Source organism: Meles meles, chromosome X (genome assembly GCF_922984935.1).
Source record: "Meles meles chromosome X, mMelMel3.1 paternal haplotype, whole genome shotgun sequence".
NCBI classification, from domain to species: Eukaryota; Metazoa; Chordata; class Mammalia; order Carnivora; family Mustelidae; genus Meles; species Meles meles.
In genome coordinates, this window is record NC_060087.1 from 39,593,774 (window position 1) to 39,614,492 (window position 20,719).

The following is a 20,719-nucleotide window of genomic DNA, read 5'->3' on the forward strand; positions in this document are numbered from 1 at the left end:
TCACCAAACTAAAATCGTATCAGCAGGGCTATGTTCCTTGTTGGAGCCAATAGGGGAGAGTGTGTGTTCATGCCTTTTCCAGCTTCAAGAAGCCATCAGTATTCCTTGGCTCGTGGCTCCCTTCCTCCATCTTCAAAGCCACAACGCAGCACCTATCTAATCATTCTTTCATAGGCACATCTCTTTTTCAGACTCTTTCTTTCACCTCCCTCTTCCTACTCTTGTGATTACACTGGGCCCAGGATACTCTGGAATAAACTCTTTGAGATTGGCTGATTTAGCAACTTCGATTACATCTGCAACCTTCATTCTCCTTTGCCACGGAAACTAATGTACTCACAGGTTCAGGGGTATTCGGATGTGAATATCTTTGGGAGGCCACTGCCAGCCACAGTGCCCTTCAAGCTCCAGAGCTCTTTGCAGGTTCAGGCGAAGGTAGATTCCAGCTGAACCCATATAAAGGGACCTATAGGAGGTTGTGTCCTTATTTAACAGTAAACAATATTCATCATTACAATGTATAAAACTTTGTAGATGTGTAATAAATTGCTCCGACAAGGATGCAAAAAGGAAGATGTTCTAGAACTAAATCCACATCTACCATAACAGGAAGTCTGAGTCAAGTCATTTATTGTAACACAAGGTCTAAGAAATGTGGTTGTAGTAAATACCACGAGAAACAACGAATATAGTTGAAGCTTCTGTGGGGAAAGAGCCACGAAGTTGGCAAAAGGTAGAGCAGAGAAGTGCTCCCTTTTTTAGAAGCCTGACTTGTACCCAAATACTATTTGATGTCTTGAATTATGCACATCATTTTGACAAAAACAACTTAAAAAATAAATTCAGTGAATGAAGCAAAAAAAAGTTCAAAACAAAGAGCCCCTTAAAATAGCAAGAACCTAAAAATACAAAGCAATAACCTATTGAATTCCTATTCCTTGATCTAAAGCAAACCTTTTACTAACTACAAATTAACATGTACTCACTATAGAGACTTAAGATGACGAAGAATGTGGAAAATACAACGTGAAAATCCCATGCATATACCACACTCTCAGGGATGGCCTCTATGAGCATCCCTGTGCATACTTAATGCTCACAGATAGAGTTTTTCCAAAAAAGTGGGATCACACTGTTCACAACCTAATTATGTCACTAACGTGTGGATCTGTCCAGATCAATTTATACAGCTCTACAATTCCTCTTAATAATTGTACAGAATTCTGTCATTTGAATGTACCATTAAAAGTAATAATAACCTGACAAAACTCAGGAGACCTGAGGATAGCAGGAAAGAGACAAGTTCATTTTCCTCATTTTAATTACAGGGAGTTAGCAAATATTATCTAAAGTGGGAAATAAGGATAGGAAAAAAGAGTATGGTATTTAAAGTAATAAAGGCATTTCCTAGAAACACAAAATATATTAGCCATTAAAAAAGGGAAGTGGATGTGCACAGAATTCCTTAACTTTCAGAATGGACAATTCAATATATACCAACCAAACTTGGACAATAAAGATAATGTAAGTATAAATATATTAAAATGTAAATTAAAAGAAAAATAGTTGTTTTTATAAAAAGGGATGAGAGTAGGCGCTTATATCTTTGTCATCATAAATGTACCTACTGTTACAAAAAGTATTCATATTCATAGTATGTAACTGAAAATAGCTATTTATAAAACAGTACATAAACTATGCTCAACTTTTATACAAAATACATATAATGTGTTCATGCACCTGTAGTAGGAAAGACTCCAAAGGCTATGTACTACAAATATGGACAACAGTTATCTCTAAGTACATCATATTATAACCATTCTATATATCCTTTATGTGCATGTATTTTTGTATAATGAGCATATTTCATTTATATTGTATTGGAAATAAGAAACACATTAAGAATCATCTTTTTTTGTGAGGGGGAAGAGGGGGGAGCTCTATAAGAGTAAAAAGTAAAGATCAGTCAAAACGTCCTTAAATATCTTCTAAAGCCTAGGTCACAAAATACCTGTATTCCATACACTCAAGTTTACATAAATCTTGCAGACGTTATACCCTCGAACATAAAAATCCCCGTTTTATTTTTATTTATTTATTTAAAAGCCCCATTTTAGACAAAGGCAGGCCATAGCTTTTCATTCTAACTAAGCCCCACCAAGTTGTTTCTTTTTTTTTTTTTTTTTTAAATTTTATTTATTTGACAGAGAGAGATCACAAGTAGACAGAGAGGCAGGCAGAGAGAGAGAGAGAGAGAAAGGGAAGCAGGCTCCCTGCTGAGCAGAGAACCCGATGTGGGACTCGATCCCAGGACCTGAGATCATGACCTGAGCCAAAGGCAGCGGCTTAACCCACTGAGCCACCCAGGCGCCCCACCAAGTTGTTTCTGATGGAGCCTCTAATTTACTGGACTACCACCCAGAAAAAGTTTCCCATAGGTTGACACCAACTCTAGCACAGTAATTTCCACATACTCATTCACCCATTCACACTAACTGAAGAAAAGCCTTGAGCAAAGCATTACACAGCGTGCATCACGAGTTAAGAGATTGATTAACACAAATGACTGCTTCAAGTAGTGTATGACCTTGTGGGGAAATGGTGCAGACATGAGGCAGAGTAAGGGTCACTGACATAGAAACAACAGTATGGAGAGCCTGGGTATTATTGCACATTTGTATACAAATATTTGCAAAACACATCAACAGATACTTCGAAATATACAAGTAAAAAGGACCATCTTTTTCAGTTCTCATTCATGTGTGGACTCCTCATACTTATTTGCCACTAATCACATATGGCAGGTTATTCTATATTATTGCAGAACTATTACAGAGGACGATTTTAGTCCCTCTTTGAATGCAGACATTTTTGTGTCTCCACTTTCCCAGTGTATCAAGCACAGACCAGACACTGTAAATATTTCCAAAATGAGCAAACTGAGCTGGCTACTAGAACTCCCCACAGTAGCCTGCCTCACTGGAGCAGATGAAAGAATCATGGGGACAGAGCACACTGAAGTGTGACCAAGGTTCCACCTCATCTCCTGTATTTTTCCTTCTAATTCCGCAGCAGTGAAGGCTTGGCAAGGCCAAAATAGAGAAAAGCTCAAAGATAAAACAAGTATTTATAAGCAAAATCACTTTGTATTAAGAAAGTCTGGAGTTTTATTTAGCATTTTATCTGAGGCACCAATGCGAGTAAAGGAAGAAACTGAAGATCAATCCCCATGTTCAATTCTAAGGAGTCACGATCACAAGAGCACACAGATTGTAACCAATCCTGAAAGTATGAACTGCCTCATGTTTCCAATACATGAAATTTACAAGGGGGGCTTCCTATAGAAAGCAGATGACCTGCAATCTTTCCAATCTGAAAACCCCAATGCATGTTGTTCAGCCGTTTTTCCAGTTTCAACACAGAATTCTATGAACAAAATGAATCACACAGAGCTTTTCGGGGCAAAGGAGCCTCTGAGAGAGTGTGATGTGGCCCGGAGAAACAAGTCAACTGGCCTAGGCTTCAACATAATGCTACCCAAACCGGAAAGCCTTAGCACATCTCAGATTAGATCAGAGAGACAATTCTCTTTAAGGTACAATTTCATAATAACAGATAATCACTGTCTTTCAGATAGTAAATTCATACCATACTACCAGTATTTTAAAGTGATTTTTACCTCACGGGGTAAAAATAAGGGGCCAAAATAACAATTACGAATTTTAGAAATGAGAAAGGAGGTTTACTCAAGGTTAATAAAATGAAGCAGTGACCCAACTACATGTATGCTCAAAATAATTAGTTCTGCCTGGGCTGCCAGGATAAATAAATTAATTAAAGAAGCTTATATACAAGAAATTTTTGCAACTACAGGCATTTAAAAAAAGAGAGAGAGAGAGAGCTTTAGGCATGAGTATTTCCTTAGAGGAGCCTTCCTTCAACCTGTTTACTATACTTATAGAAGCAAAGTAAGAACCGCAGAAAACAACCACCTAAAAACTGGCATTAAATCTGTTTAATATCTTTAATAATTCTATTAACTTCTAAATCCTTCCACAAAAGGGCATTACAGTTCTTCAGTTTACTGCAAACATTTCTTTAAAAAAAAAAAAAGCCAACCGCAATGTTGAAGCTATAATACAAATCTTTAATTACTGGCACTATACTATAAAGCAAGATGAAGAATATCTTATTTAAATAAAACAAGGATAATATTTCGCTGGGGATATATCCAACACATTTTTTTCCCCTCTATAAATTTTTCCCCTCTACATCCAATGGTGGTATTTTATAGGCTGAATTTAAAACAAATGCATATTTTAAAAAAATAAATGAAAGACACGTTTTTGCTCAGGAATACTATTGTACATATACCGTACAGGTTGTTTTTACAGCAAATGCTAGTCTGCCAAACTTCAATGGCAAAACACTAAGCTGTGAGTTTGGTATTGCCCACCTAGTTGTTTCTTGCTGCCCTGGGAATCTGGCGGTGAGTAATGTCGAGAAACCACCTTGTTGCCACCATTTCTCTTCTTATAGGTGACTCCACTGTGATAGAATATTCATATCCTTAAGATGCAAGGCCTAGCAAAAAGCCTCCCACAAATCCACTGGATATCACAATGTTCTGTTTGATAAATTCTGTTGCCTGAAACATAAGTTTGAACAAAAATACTCTTAATTGTGCTACAACATGGATGAACCTTGAAAATGCTATGCTAAGTAAAATAAGACAGAAAACATGGTACGATTCCGCTGACATGAATAGTGAAATTCATTAAGACAGAAAGTAGGACAGAGAGTACCAAGGGCTCAGGAGAGGGGTCAATTGTGGGAATGTGTGCTTAATGGTTATAATTTCTCTTCAGGATGATGAGAAAGTTCTAAATGTGGACAGTGGTAATGGTTGCACAAAAGTGTGAATTCAGTACTTAATGCTACTAAATTCTGCCTTTTAAAATATCTAAAATGGTTAATTTTATGTTATGTGTATTTTGCCATAACAACAAAAAGAAAAAAATGATGCAAATTAAAGAAAAACACTCTTACTTATTGAATCTGGTGCTAGGTAACATTTTCACAGCTGTTTTCCCCAATTCAATAAATATTTGGCAAAGATTCTCATATACCTACTACTGCAGGTGCCGACTACCACACAAGATGCCAAGGCTGTCCATTATAATCTGAAGGAGCAGAGCCCCAGCCAGATCCAGTAAGCTTCTTAGCTACTGAGGTAACAGGTATATATCGGTGGCAAAAACATCTCACAGGTAACAAGAAGCCATAGGGCAGACATAAATGGTCCATTTAGCAAGTTAATTAGCACAGATTTAGTAAATTCCCACAGCAGGCACAATGATCTTTGTTAGCAGTCCATTTGGCCAGCAAGAAAAAATGTACAGATCAAATAAATATCACCTTGATAAAATGCTTACCCCAAATGAAACCATGAGAAAGCAATCAAACAAAGCCAGACTGTGGGATATTCTCCCTACATGCTTCAAAACTGTCAATATCATGGCGGGGTGAGGGGCAGGCCAAAAATAAACACAAACACAGACGACGAGCTGCTAAAGACTAAAGGAGACTGCAGAGACATGATAACCAATTGCAATATACAATTCTGTCTTTTTTTAAAGATTTTATTCTTACATAATCTCTATATCCAAAATGGGGTTTGAACTCAAAACCCCCAGGTCAAGAATCACATGCTCTACTGAATGAGTCAGCCAGACACCCCAATATATAATTCCTGATTGGGGGAAAATGTATAAAATATATTTTGTGGAAAAATTTTAATATTAACTGTATATTAGGAAATATTACATCATGCTAATTTGAGAGATTCATAAGGGCAACTGTAGTTGTACAGGAGAGTATCTGTACTCCTAGAAGATATATGCTGAAGTATTTTAGAGTGAAAAGTAAGGATGTCTTAAACGATTAGGAAAAAAAAAGTATAAATCACATGTACATACACACAGAGAGAAGGCAAATGTAAAACAGGTAAATAGGTAAAGGGTATTTGGGTATTCACTGTATTTATCCTTCAACTTTTCAACTGGTCTGAAATTTTTCAAAATTAAAAGTTGGGGGTATTAAAAGAATATAAAACAAAGGCAAGGAGTATGCAATTCAATTTTAAACAGAGGATAAGAATCAAAATATATATAAAAACGTTAATAAAACTAAATTAATAAAACATACACATTTTCAAAATATCCCACCTCACAAAAAAAATAGTTTTAGTTTTACCACACCTTGTCTACACAGGTACACATTTGTAAAAGCAGAGGAAACCTGGAAGAATAATGTTATCAGCTTTTACATGCAGATCAAAGGAGGTGGGAGATTAGCAGGGGAAACTCTTAACCACTTTAAAAAAAAAAAAAAAGATGGACCTTTTTTTTTTTTTTTAAGTCATCTCTACACCCAATGTGGGGCTCGAATTCACAACCCCAAGGTCAAGAGTCATGTGCTCTTCTGACTGAGCTTGCTCTTTGACTCCAATGATGATTGATTTAAATAGTGGCTTGATCCCAAATTTTATTTAACATTCTAAACATGACCAAAAACATTTACTTTTGAGAAGATGATCACTAATCACATTTTCTGTAATGTGGAACCCATACAGAAAAAAAGAAGCCAGGAGTGCCTGGCTGGCTCAATCAGTAAAGCACATGACTCTTGATCTCAGGGTCATGAGTTCGAGTCCCAGACTGGACACAGAGATTACTCATTTGAAAGAGAGAAAAGAAAAAAAGAAAAAGTAGTTAAAAATGTACACTGTCTTACTTCTTCAATTATATTGTTGATTTCAGGTGCTGCCTTATTTGCTCTCTTCTTAATCTGTCTTTTTGCTTTGTTTACATCTTTTTCAACTCTCTTCCAGTCAATCTGCACATAGCCACTGTGACTGGCAATCTGTAAAAATATAGTAAAAACGGTTAATTCTAAACCAACTAGGTTGTTGACAAATCTATTACAGAGGAATATACGTATATCTAGATTTCAAGAAATCTATGAAGCTTAGAGGTAAGCTATCACAATTTATTCATTTAACAAATACCAAGTGCCTACTCTGTGGCAGGCAGTATTTTAGCCTCCCAAACTATAGCCAGTAATGAGGGAGATATAAGTCCCCACCCTCAGAGAGCTCTGTATCCATAAGGGGGAAAAAAGATATCAAACATAATTAATTACTTAGATGTGATGAACACTATGTTAAGAAACATATAGTACATGATGGGAAAAGATTCCAAAAACTGTATTACAACTGTACTGTAATTCTATCGTAACTTTTGGAATTTGGCAATTAGCTGAAAAGACAAAGAGATGATCCAAATTATACAGCTAATTAACAAGTACCTTTTAATTAAACAGATGTTTAATTACAAGGGATCAGAAGCCAATCAGGTATTAGGTCACTAAAGAAATCTAAAGTAGTCTGATAAAGGGCTCTTTACTAACTCTGACTCTTAAATTAAGAATACTTTCTGGTAATCGCTTTCAAAAATGGAATACAAAAGACATGCTCTACACAAGTTTCCTACCATAAGTCCTTTTAATAAAACTAGAGCTAAATGCTGATTAACTATAAGAAAACCCCTCATATGGTATTATGAGACACTACAAAATCTGAACAGGAAGAAAAGCATGGTGTGTAAGCCAGTACCATAAATTAGTCTTTCCAAATAATAAAATCAAAAAGTAAAGAATCACATTAGTAGTAAACAATTAAGCCATGAACACCATTATAAATCACTTCTATCATGGTTATGTTTTTAAAATAATTTTGTAAGGCATCCCTTGACTTTGAACCACAAATAAAATACTTCGAATAAAACCATCTGATTTTATAGAAGTAGGTTGACTGGGAATCTTAAGTTCCATTTTCACTGTGATTACAGACTCCACAGAAGAATGTCTTTATCTGCATTCCTTCCTGTATTTATTCACCTATTATCACTTCAAACTGCAGCCTTAGCAAAACAGAGTGGTGATCAAATCAAATTCAAGTGAAAGCTTTTCCTGGCAGTCCCTGACAGAGTAATTTGAGTCACAGGCATGGAAGTGGTGGTGAACCTCAGGGACCCTCCCGTACATGGCAGTTAAAATACAAGCGCTCCAGAATCAAGAAAAGCAAGCAGATTTCAAGGGGAGTTGAAACTTACAGGAAAGGAACAATGTAAGGTGAGGTGCCCATTTTTCTGGTTTTATCCTGAGGGCAGGATGCACTTGCAGGGTGGGTAAAACTTAAAGAGGAAATGTGCCATCTCTCTGGCCCAAAGAACTAGATGACAGAGTCCACAACAATAACAGCTACCAGAAATGAGAGAGCTAGATAAGGGGAGCCCCAAATTCTATGTGTAAACTCTACTCAAGTCCTGAAGCACACATTCATGGGGCAGAGCCACGCATTCTGGCCAAAGCTAAAGAAATGAACTGAGATTTGAGCTGCTACCCACCACAGGTGAAAAAGAGCTTACAGTTTGAGTCTAACCAAGTTAACTGCCTACTAAGATCAACGTATCAACACTTTTCAGAGGAATAAAATAGAATCCAGAGTTTCTACAACATAACATTCCCAATGCCCAGGATAAAATCCAAACTTATTTGATGTAGGATAAAAGAGGAAAATGTGGCCTAGTCTCAAAAGAAAATCAACAGATGCCAACCTTAAGATGACCCAGTTAGTGGAATTATCAGGACTTTAAAACTGCTGTTGGAACTACGCTCAATAATAACTATGCCTGTAATCAATGAAAAGATAAGTAATCTCACCAGAGACATAGAAAATTAAAAAAGAACCAAATGAAAATTCTAGCATTGGAAAATACAGTATCTGAAAAGAAAATTCTTGGAAAGGCTTAATGGCAGAAGGTAGATGACAGGAAAAAAAGAGTCTGTGAACTTGAAGTTAGACACTAGAAACTCTACAATTTGAAAAAACGATTGAAAAAATAAATGGACAAAACCCCAGGACATCATCAAAAAGCCTAACATGCATGTAATCAGAGTCACGTTCAGAAAGAGAAGAGAGAAGGAATAGGAGGAAACAAATCTCTAAACAGTGGTCAATGGGGCGCCTGGGTGGCTCAGTTAGCTAAGCGTCTGCCTTCAGCTCAGGTGATGATCCGCAGGTCCTGGGACTGAGTCCTACACTGCCTGCATCTCTCTCTGCCTGTCGCTCCCCCCTCTCACTCTCTCTGACAGACAAAAACATAAAATCTCAAAAAAAAGAAAGAAAGAAAAAGAAATAATGGTCAAAACCTTCCCAAACATGGTTAAACACATAAATTTACAGATTCAAGCTCAGTGAACTCCAGGTAATGATCTAACACAATTATGAAATAACAATACTCAGATGACTCGGGAGGGGGGTGGGTGTGGCACAGAGGAACATAAAGCATGCTAGTGTGTGAGATGGTGGGGGGGGTGGGCAAGGAAAGTTCAACAAATGAGTTAAAGCCTCACATTCTGTAACAGGAAGCCAATAGTTAATACCTCAAACTGAAAGATCAAGAAATATTCAATTAACTTGTTTAGGAAAAAGGAAAGAAATACCTTAAGAATCAGCTAAGAGTTCATGTAGTTGCCTCAAGGGAGGGAAAAATGGGAAAGATGGGTAGTGAGGGAGGCAGAGGATTCCTCTAATCTGTAACAAGCCTTGTACATGTATTTGACCCTTTGAACTAGGGGCATATACAATTCCAAAAACATTAAAACTAAATTTAAAAGACTTACATACCACTGTCTATTTTAAGATGGCAGTGTAAAATATGCACTGGAAAAGTTCTAAGTAAATAAATTTTTATCTTAAAGTGTAAGTAAAGGTAACACAAATATGGAAGTGGGCCTAAAGCATAATGGGCAATTAACTTGCACATGTTACTCTTATTTCCTCTTTTAGTTTCCTTCTAAGTTTCCAAAGTGAGTCATATTTGGGGGAAAGGCTGGTTTGATGCAGACAGGTCCCATATTCTTCTGCTCAGTGACTTCAAAGAATATGTAGACTAGGCACAAGAAGTAAAAGGGGGCAATGGCAAAACATGGATTTGAATGGGGTGTACTGAGTGGACCAAAAAGGAATTCTGCAAAACTGACAGAGTGGACTGAAATTAATTCTCTTTATTCTATGAACATTTTCAGAAACTCTGCTTCAATCCAGTACCCTTTCCGACTAAAGAAAAATGACAACTGAGTTTTCAAAATAGCTATAGAATTAAACATGTTCTTGATTCTATATAAACACAAGTCAAAATCTGCTTAAATAAAATTGTCTTCTGTACAAATGCTGGCATGTTCATCCAAAGGCCTAAATTTAGATATTAACCATATTCCCTTTTATCTCTTACCACAAGGAACAGGCAATTACTCTTAATAATGCCACTGAAAGAAAAATTAAAAAAAAACAAAACTTTTTAGTAAACAACTCAAAATCTGTTTTTAACACATACGAATCCAATCCCTTTGTACTTCAGGCAATGACACTGGTTATTATATGATCAATGGCTTTGGTGTTGAAGTCAAATTTTAGTTGCTATGAATGAACATCAATCATTTTAAACATCTGGTAGGACTGACAGTTCTCTGTATCTTTAAAATTATTGCTAACATTCATTCCCAGAGATTTTCAATTTTGGGATTTACTATATTTGATCTTAAGGGAATGATATTTTTGGAAAAATATATGCCAAACAGACATGAATGCCAGACAATATCCTGATAAACATCCTCTAACTGCAAAGCGTTTTTAATCCTTATACTAGAGGAACATGAACAAAACTAAAATTTCAAATCTCCCTGCCTCAGAAATAGGATTATGGATGATTTTTAAACCCAATTTTCCACTTTCTATATTATTATAGTTCCCTAGTTTAAAAAAACATGTTAGAAATTGCTAACAACAATTTCCTCTGAGAAGGAAAACTGCATGGCTAAGAAATGGGGTAAAGAAAGAGATCTTTTGAATTTTAAATACTCTGTGTGGATTTTAAATATATGTTTAAAATAGGATGAAAAGGTTATATTATGGCTGAAATGTTTATTTTGCTGAAGAGATGTTTTAAGGGAAATTTGGGTCTGTAATAAAAAAAACCGAGACCTCAAACTTCTATAGTTGTCTTTTTAACTAGAATTTTTTTTAGCTGGTATCAAACTATGCTTATAGAATGCAGAAGTATTTAAAACTGTAGTCTTTCATGACCGATACAAGCCTTCAAAACTCACTTTAGGTTTCCCATAAACTGATACGTAAAAGAAAAAGTCCATCTTCCATTAAAATGGATGGGACTGAAATGGCTAAACTTGACTTTCTCAGTTCCCAGGGGCTACATATGTAAGCAGAGGCAAGGACCTAAGGCTTGAACATACCTGAAGAAGAAGAAAGCCACCACCTACTGCAGTTGCTGCAAGCTTCCCAACTTTCTGGAACAAAAATCCCGCACACCTTTAACGAAAGAAGTGACGAAAAATGAGAACAACCAATGATGTACTCAACTCTCCCTCTACTCCGTTCATTGCTTTGCTAAGAAATCTTAGGTCTTACTGTCTTCCCATTTCTTTGGATCATATCCCTTATCTGCTCAGAAACCCTCAGTGCTTCCCTTGTTCTACAGGCAGGTCAAAAGTGCACAGTCTAGGGGCCCCTGGGTGGCTCAGTCAGTTAAACATCTGCCTTCAGCTCAGGTCATGATTCCAGGGTCCTGGGATGGAGCCCCGCACTGGGGTCACCCCTCAGTGGGAAGCCTGCTTCTCCCTCTCCCTCTCTGGTTTCCCCCCGCTTGTGCTCTCTGGTATCTCACTCTCTCTGTCAAACTAAATAAACAAAATCTTAAAAAAAAAAAATAGTGCACAATCTAAACTGTGATATGCTTGAAAATGAGGGATGGACAGAAGTGGAGGGGAGTTTATAGGAAAAAAAGAGTGGCTCCTGAAACAATGTTGAGTACTCAGAGCCTCATTACACTCCTCCTCCGATATTTGTCTAAGTTGAAATTTCCCATAATAAAAGTGATTTTGTTTTGTTTTGTTTTATAGATTTTATTTATTTTTGAGAGAGAGAGAGCGTGCGAGAGAGAGAGAGCATGAGCAGAGGGACAGAGGGAGAGGGAGAAGCAGATTCTTTGCTGAGCAGGAAGCCCAATGCAGGGCTCGATCCCAGGACCCTGAGACCATGACCTGAGCAGAAGGCAGATGGTTAACCAACCGAGCCACTCAGGTGCCCCTGATTTTTCTTTTTTAATGCAATCAAGATATTCCATATACCTGGGTAACCCCCACTCTACCCAAACTTTCTGCTCTAATCCCATTAGTTTCCAAATGGATTATCACCACTGTTCAAGCTATTAATCTCCTTGCTTCTAGGGGTTTCTACCCAGCTCTGCTCATCTAAAGCTTTTTACCCTTTGAGTTCCAGCTCAAGTTCCACCTTCATGACTTAAGCCCACATTTCTCATGGCTTCCTTACCTATATCTGTCTATGTCTATCTATCTCTATATTAAACCCATTTTGTTTCACCTCTTCTGTAAGAATGTCAGTCCACACTTCTTTTGGTGTTCTCTCCTTTGGTGAGCTCATATTCCCTTCAGTATTCCATAGCCATACTGTGCTAAAGAATCCTGATCTCTAACTCTAGCCTTCTGTACTGGATTGAACAGTGCCCACGACCCACCTCCAATCCATGTCCTTCCCAGAATCTCAGAATATGACCTTATTTGGAATAAGGGTCACTGAGGATGTAATTAGTTAAGATGAGGCCATACTGTAATAGGGTAGGCCCTAAACCCAGTATGACTTAATCCAACATGTCATAGAGACACTCAGAGGGAAAACAGCCATGCGATGGCACAGGCAGAGTGTGGAGTGATATGTCTACAAGCCAAGGAATGCCAGGGATATCTGGCAAGCAACAGAAGCTAGGAGAGAAGCACACTGCAGATTTTCCCTCTGAGCCTCTGAGAAGGAACAAACCTGACTGACACCCTTCAGACTGCTGGCCTCCAGACCTATGAGCATAAATTTCTTTTGTTTTAAGCCATCTAGCTGTGGTACTTTGTTACAATAGCCCTAAGCAACGAGTACACCTTCATAAATGGAAAATTTACATTTCTATGGGCTTCTCCAGCACACAGAATGACAAACAAAATGTTCCAAAGCCAGAATCATCTTTCCAACCAAATCAACTGTTGCTAAGGTCCCAATCTGTAAATGAGAGCACCATTCTCTAGGTTTACCCCTTCCTGTTCATCTCAGACTCTGCCTCCTTCATCACCTTCGGGGTCCAACGGACTGCCGATTCTATATACTCTTCCCGGAACATTATTTGACTCTGTCTTCTTTCCATTCTCAAGGACACCATTACCTTGCTTCCAAACCGCACTAAGGGCCCTCTAGGTAGTCTTCACACCTTCCACCTCTCCTCGCAATCATCCATCCTCGTATTTCTTATTATCATCAAAAACCTGTAACTACCTACAGCTGCATATAACCTCCTTACTCTCCCATGCATGGCCTGAATTGGTCTGAAATGTTAAAACTGGTTAGGTTAATGCCCATTCCTCCTTAACGTATGCCACAACAGTACATCAGTTTTATACCTTAAGATAATTGCAAAAATTTACCACACTGAATCTAATGTCATTGCAAAAAACCACCTATGTAACATTAGAGTCCTATTACTCGGTTCCTGGGCCGACACCTTGCTATAACCCAAACAAACACATATCACTACAGACACCCTCTCCCTCAATAGGGGAGTCAGCAACAAAGGCTCTGATAAGGGAGCAGAGGAGGCAGGCAGCAGCCAAGTCACAAGTACATCCCAGGGACCATGTCTCACAAGCATGTCTATCCCTTCGCTTGATGGCATTAGCCATTAAAATAAAGCTACTAACTCCCCCTGCTCTGTCTCTAGGCTTTCTAAGCAAACTTCTGCCAGTAATGGGGCTTCTCACCGAACCTGGCCTACAAGGAGAAAGCACACAATGATGTGATAATTCTACTGCTTGATTATTTTTTTAGTCTCTCTTACGATGGGGGCTTTAGGCCCAAACTCACAGTAACCAATCCCCCATGGCACCAAACTGTGAGCTTATCTGCATAGAGCACCAGATTCTCTATTACGGGAGGTCAAGGTACAACCTATTTGCAGAGGATCAACTGAATAAGCATGCCCCGACTAGGCATCTTGCTTCTAACTGCAGGGCTCTCCATAAACAGCATTAATAAGGACACGTCATGAAGAAATACTGCAGCTCTGCATCACACGATCTTAACAATGCAGGTTTCTACCATAAAATCAGTTACGAAAGGCAAAAAGGAGTGAGCCATTGTTCTGAGATACATGGAAAACACAAATCAAAAAATCTAACACTTATCAAGTTTAAATATGTAAATATTTAACGGAAGATAAATTTAACCTAGAAGCTAAGAAAAAAAGGATTAGCCATAAACTGAGCACCCTCACTAACACAGAAATTCTCTACCGTTGTGAACATTTTCAAAATAAAGGGTCACACTTGTTCGACCCTTGTTATTTGGCTAATCTTTTATTCCGAGAAAAACAACTTGATCTATAGTATCAAATATGTAATCATGCAGCCTAAAACATAAACTGGTTAGTTAGGTTAATGCTTATTAACTGTTCCTCCTTAATGCATTCCACAATATTATTACAGAGTGAGCAATCAGTCCTTTAATTCCAACTCTTCTTCAAGTATAATAATCCAAATCAGTCCACAAAAATCAACAGAACCATCGGATTCATAATTTCACTGAGAATTTTACATGGCTCTCTACAGGGCTGACAATCCTAGAGACCAGTTCTACTGTGGGAGTCCTCAAAGGTTTTTCCAGTTGTTAACACTGAACAAGTAAAGATTATTTACATATAATTAACCCTTGTATGTTTCTTCCTTTCTACCCACTATCACTGAATCAGATACACTACATTTGCTCAATGTGAGAAGGTGGAAAATACAGAAAAAAATCAAAGGAAGGGAGAGGAGGGAACAGCGGAACAAGGGGTGGGCATGGGAAAGCCGATCACCGAAACCTCTGAGCCCCACAGAGTGTACATCACAGCCATCATACCACAGAGAAAAGCCTCGAGGTAGAGCTCTTCGGGGATTAACAGTATAAAGCCACTCAATGTCACAGTTAACTGGCCTGTTTACAAAGGGCAGCAGTGAGGCTGCCAATTAAATTTAATGAAAAAGATGTTCTCACCAGCCAGTCACTCCACCCATTACAATCTGGGTGGCTACCGAGTATTTTTCAACCATAGGTCCGGAACTGTGGCCAAACACTCGATTCCACCAATGGTGTCTTCTTGCATATTCAGTTAAATCCAACACTTCGTAAGACTCGTCATCGCTTTCATACTCTTCAAAATACAAAATGAAAAAAATAAATTTAGAGCCAAACAAAGTCAGAAACGTCCTATACATTTTTAAAACTGTTATTAGCCCACTATTTTGGCCCACAGTAAAAATGCCCAGCTGGACACAGTAGTTTGTTAAGCCCCATCCCTGAGACTAGGGCCTCAAGAGTAAAGGGGCCTAGCATCTCCCTTCCAAAGGATCAGAAACTGGCCTAGGGGTCGGAGTCAGAACCACATCAGTTACACAGAAGTGAGGGGTCGCCTCCCCAAATGGCAGTAAGGTCAGGTCAGAGTTTCACAGCATGAGGGGTCACCCCCAAATCTCAGTAGGGTCAGGGCCAGAATTAGATCCATTTCATCAGTGGGAGAAACTGGGGGCGGGGGGGGGGGGAGCGTCCTCCCCTGGCTGAACCGGTTCGGGGCTTGGCAAGATGAAATTACTTGAGTAATTCATCTAAAACGCACGTTTGAAGATGGAAATGAGAGCCAGAGGTGAAGTTAAGGAAGGAGGAGGGGCTGTGTTGGGGACGGGGGTCGCTCTCCGCCTGCGTTCTGCCGTGAGGGGAGGAGGGTCCAGCTCCAAAGGGGTGCCTCCAAAACACAGAGCCCCAGGAGCCCTAGGGCAGGGGGAAGAAGAGGCGGCCCCGGGAGCAAGGTCGAGAGATGTGAGCCGCGTCTTAGATACTACTTCGGGCCCCGGCCGCTCACCTTGGGGAGGGGGGTTCCGGGTCGCCATGATACCGCCGGCGGCCAGTTCTGAAGGTGGTCCCTGCCCGCCCTCCTCTCCCCACTACTTTCAGAGACCTTCTAGGCCCAGGTGAAAATCTATGGTTTCTTTTTTCCTCCTCCCCTTCCAGGCGCGCTGTCCCGTACCCGCCCCTCCTCTCAGCGCAGGGTCTTCCGCGCAAGCGCAAGGCTCAGGGTGGGGAGGGGGGGTGGTGGCCGCGCGAGGTCTTGTGGGAGTTGTAGTCCGTTGCCCTGCGCAACCCTTGCTTCCCACCCCACCCCCACCCTTCCTAGAATTCCAGTAACTAAATTTTGTAATTTTGTTTTAAAGAGCCTCAAGGCTGAAGGAGAGGCGGCGTCACGTGATGGTATAAAGCTCAAACCAGCTTGGCATTCTCAACACTGTACCAGAATGTAAGCGCCTGAGAAAAAAGGCTTTAAAAACAAGACGAGCGAAACCCTGTTTCAAACCGCACTTTAGAAAGGAGGCAAGGGCACACTAAAAGGTGGAAAATTTTTCCAACGTGTTGCTACTAGGAACTGGAAGCTGTTTATCCGCTCCCTCGCCACATGTTTCCTGCCAGGAACCCAGGGGAAGTAGAGGAAGGCCTAGGGACTGACCCGACACGATATTCAAGAGGACATAATTTTCAGCCTCGTTTTTATTATTTAAATCTGACAGACGAACAAGGTCAAGCTCTTTACGCAAAAGCCCCCCCCCCCCCCCCCCCCCCGGATTCTGTAGAATGACAACAGTGTTGATTACTAAGCAGCTAACTCAGGTCCATATAAGCCTGGCCCTAAACCTGTTTTGAACTTGCATTACACCTGTATGTGCTTTACAATTAAAAGAGCCCTCTATGTACATGTTTTAATGGAAAAACAAGCAATTCTGGTATAGGTTATGTAGGGGCCCAGAGCAGGCTGCCCCAAAATGTACTGCAATGGCATATTGATTATCTTGAATTGAAGCTACCCGGGGAACAACGGATACAAAACACCCAGACTCTCCTCTGTCCCCCTGAAAGCAGGAAATAAATTTCCCTGTGTGAAAAATACCCTCCCTGCACTAAGAAGTAAGAAGACATCCTTATCACCAGAGATAGGAACTTTAAAACAACTACCAGAAAAAGTCACTTTCCTGTTAAGGCAAATGTTGTATTTAGAATCAAATGTTATGAGGCACCTGGGTGGCACAGTCGGCTAGGCATCCAATTCTCAATTTCGGCTCAAGTCATGTTCTCAGGGTGGTGAGATCAAGCCCCGAGTTGGGCTCCAGCACTGAATGTGGAGTCTGCTTGGGATTCTCTCTCCCTCTCTCTCTGACCCTCCTAACCCTCAAAATAAACAAATCTTTAAAAAAAAAAAAGAAAAAGAAAGTTATGGAGAAATGAGGGAGAAAATGGAAACAAAACACTGCCCTTAAGATGCCAAAGAGTAGACTTTTGTACCCAAAATGTGTCCAATATATGTCCAAGAGTAAATTAAAGGCAATCATTTCTCCAAAAACCTTGGGGGCTGAGAAGGAGATTTTGAATGTTCTTCCCTTCCTTCTTGCAGTGACACATCCCCTTGCCATTACCTTAAGAAAGTTGCTTGTAGAACATATTTTCTAGTGTGAGTTTTTTCTTCCCACTAGCAAAAAAGCTGTCATTTTGTTGGCTCAGTGACAAATGGTCTAATGTGTGAGTTGTATACACAGACTTTAAAAAGCGCTATGATCCTCCTGATGGGTTGAAGAGGGTGATTTTTTTAAATTCCCGTTTCAAAGAATGTAATAATTTTTACATGGCACTAATAAACATTTTCACTGTGAACACTGATATCCTATCTACAACTATGCCAAAACATAATTCAGGTAGTCCCCAACTTCTCAATGGCCAGTGTTCCAAAAGTTTATTAGTAATTCATGTGAAATCGAGAACATTCTCTCTTTAATCCATAATGAAGATGTAAGGAAACTGTTCCCTCCTGATCTCCCCCTTTCTTCATTGTCTTTGGAAACCTCAATTATTGAAAACAATGTAGTCAGAAATGACAAAAACAGGGGCGCCTGGGGAGCTCAGTGGGTTAAAGCCTCTGCCTTCGGCTCAGGTCATGATCCCAGGGTCCTGGGATTGAGCCCCGCATTAGGCTCTCTGCTCTGTGGGGAGCCTGCTTCCTCTTCTCTCTCTCTCTGCCTGTCTCTCTGCCTGCTTGTGATATCTGCCAAATAAATTTTTTTAAAAATCTTTTTAAAAAAATGAGAAAAATAAAAAAGCAGACAAAACAACAAACAGAAGAATACTTCGCATTCCCTGGGCAAGCTAATCTCCCCCATTGGCCACAACTGTCACTCCCTACTAGACATCTGCATTTTGAATGATCGACAAATTCGGCTAGTCTAAAACACACTATCTTTGAAGCTACCCCAAAGGACATCTACAACAAATTCAGACTCACTCTCCTTTTCCCTTCTCTTCTCTCCCACAGTTAAGCAGTCATTTATCCTGTACTTAATACCACCCATACTGTGGCATCCATCCTCCTTGATGTTCTCCAAAGCCATTCTTTGGATCACAGCAAAGGCTGGCTTCTTCCTGTGTTTTCTTGCTTCTCCCAATCCCACCCCAATCCTATCTGTCCTTAGATCTTCCCTTCTAAAACCTGCAGATGACTCTACCGTTTCTCTACTTATATACTTGCAACAATTGTCCCTAACAAGGTAAAGTCTGAACTTCTCAAGGCATACTGCAGGTTTGGTGCAAAGGGCCGGATAGTAAATATTTTAGGCTTTGCTAGTCATGTATTATCTTTGTCACATATTCCTTATTGCTTTTTAAGCAATCCTTTAGACATGTAAAAATCAGGGGCACCCGGTTGGCTCAGTCAGTGGGGCATTCGAGTTTTGATGTCTGGGTCATGAGTTCAAGTCCCACATTGGACCTAGATCTTCCTTAAAAAAACTAAAGTAAAATTAAAATGCAAAAATCTTTCTCAGATCATAGACTCTACAAAAACAGAGCTTGGGGTGAATTTGGCCTGAGATCATAGTTTGCTGACCTCTGGCCTACAGGACCCCTCACATTTTGGACCCAAGTTAACTCTCTGGCCTCTAGCTGCTGCTTGCTCCAACTTTCCTCCCCTTCTAAGTCCACTGAACTTCTTTTCCTGAATACACCTTGCTTTTTCCAACCTTCCTAACTTGATTCATGCTTTTTCTCTCTCCAAAAGCAATGTCTCCCTTTTCTGCCAGGCAACATATAGACATACATTAAGATACCTCTAAAAAGTAGGGCATCTGGATGGCTCAGTTGGTTAAGTCTCTGCTTTTGGTTCAGGTCATGATCCCCGAATCCTGGAATTGAGCCCCTGGTTCCCGGAGGTCAGGCTCCTTGCTCTGCAGGGGTAGGGGTCTGGTTCTCCCTCTCCCTCTACTGCATTCCCAGATCATGCTCTCTGTCTCTCAAATAAATACATAAAATCTTTAAAAAAAAGAAAAGATACATCTAAAAAGTAACTTACAGCTTTTTCTCCATTCCTCCCTTCCTTGTGTTGAATTTGAAGCAGATAGTTTAGCATTTTGATTAAACATTTGGGTGAATTTCGGGGTCGGCCAGATCTGAGTTCAAATCAACTCTGTCCTTCCTAGCTTCGTCTTTGGAAAATGCTTCAGCCTTCCTGAGCTTCAGGTTCCTCCTCTAAAAAAAATTAGAAAGATTATTTACTGTGAAATTATTATGAAAATAAGATAATGAAATCAAGCATGTAGAGAGCTTGATGCACAGCCCATTATGAATATATTTGATAAAGGTTAGCTTTTCTTGTTCAGTCATTTATTCATTCACTAAATATTTATTCAGCTCTTACAAATGGCTAGGCAATGTGCTAGGTGCTGTCAGAGATAGATGGGTCGACAAGATGGGTCAGATTTTGGTCTTCATGGACTTACAGCAAGAAAGTAAAACAGATTATAATTAGTGCAAGGAAAGAAATGTAAAGGGCATAAAAGGCTTGATATGTATATATCAATATATGTATAATATATGTATAATCAATAATCTACTGAGGGTATAATGGATTAAATCCCAAATTTAACTTAGACGTGTCTTCCAAGCTTTTGGAGCCTTCCTTAACTACAAAATAAGTATTAGGTTTCTAAACTTTCTCCTAACTCCCAATTCTGTATGTAATATCCCATAGTCAGTTCTCCTTTTCTCCACAATCCTACTCAAACCACCAGTATTTGTTGTTGTTGTTGTTAACGATTTTATTTATTTGTTTGACAGAGAGAGAGGGAGCACAAGTAGGGGGAGTGGGAGAGGGAGAAGCATGCTTCCTCTGAGCAGGGAGCCTGATGCGGGGCTCGATCCCAGGACCCTGGGGTCATGACCTGAGCTGAAGGCAGATGGGTAATGACTGAGCCACCCAGGCACCCCCCAAACAATCACTGTTAGTGAGAACTTCAGAGCTGCAAACTGCCCCTCCCAAGGTTACTGTTAGGGACTGAATTAGGTTCCTCAACTTCATATGTTGAAATCCTAACCCTCAATGTAACTATATTTGGAGATTGGGCTTTTAAGGATGCACCCCTAAGGGTGGGTCCCTAATTCAATAGGACTGGTGTT

At 39.6% G+C, this 20,719-nt stretch overlaps 1 protein-coding gene across 1 annotated transcript; it reads right to left on the reverse strand.

The window, feature by feature from the left end:
• Nucleotides 1-4,005: 4,005 nt before the first annotated feature.
• FUNDC1 (FUN14 domain containing 1) lies at nucleotides 4,006-16,242 on the reverse strand. Its single transcript, XM_045996355.1, has 5 exons — nucleotides 16,095-16,242; nucleotides 15,233-15,389; nucleotides 11,377-11,452; nucleotides 6,796-6,924; nucleotides 4,006-4,648 (listed from the first exon to the last, which is right to left on the reverse strand). Exons 1-5 carry the CDS (start codon nucleotides 16,120-16,122, stop codon nucleotides 4,571-4,573), a joined length of 468 nt encoding a protein of 155 aa, XP_045852311.1. The 5' UTR covers nucleotides 16,123-16,242; the 3' UTR covers nucleotides 4,006-4,570.
• Nucleotides 16,243-20,719: the final 4,477 nt, after the last annotated feature.

Coding starts and splice junctions, on each gene's coding strand:
- FUNDC1 (XM_045996355.1), bottom strand. CDS start 16,122: ATGGCGACCCGGAACCCCCCTCCCCAAG. Junction 6,925..11,376: donor GTGGCTTTCTTCTTCTTCAG/GTATGTTCAAGC, acceptor ATATTTTTACAG/ATTGCCAGTCACAGTGGCTA. Junction 4,649..6,795: donor TCAACAATATAATTGAAGAA/GTAAGACAGTGT, acceptor CTTATGTTTCAG/GCAACAGAATTTATCAAACA.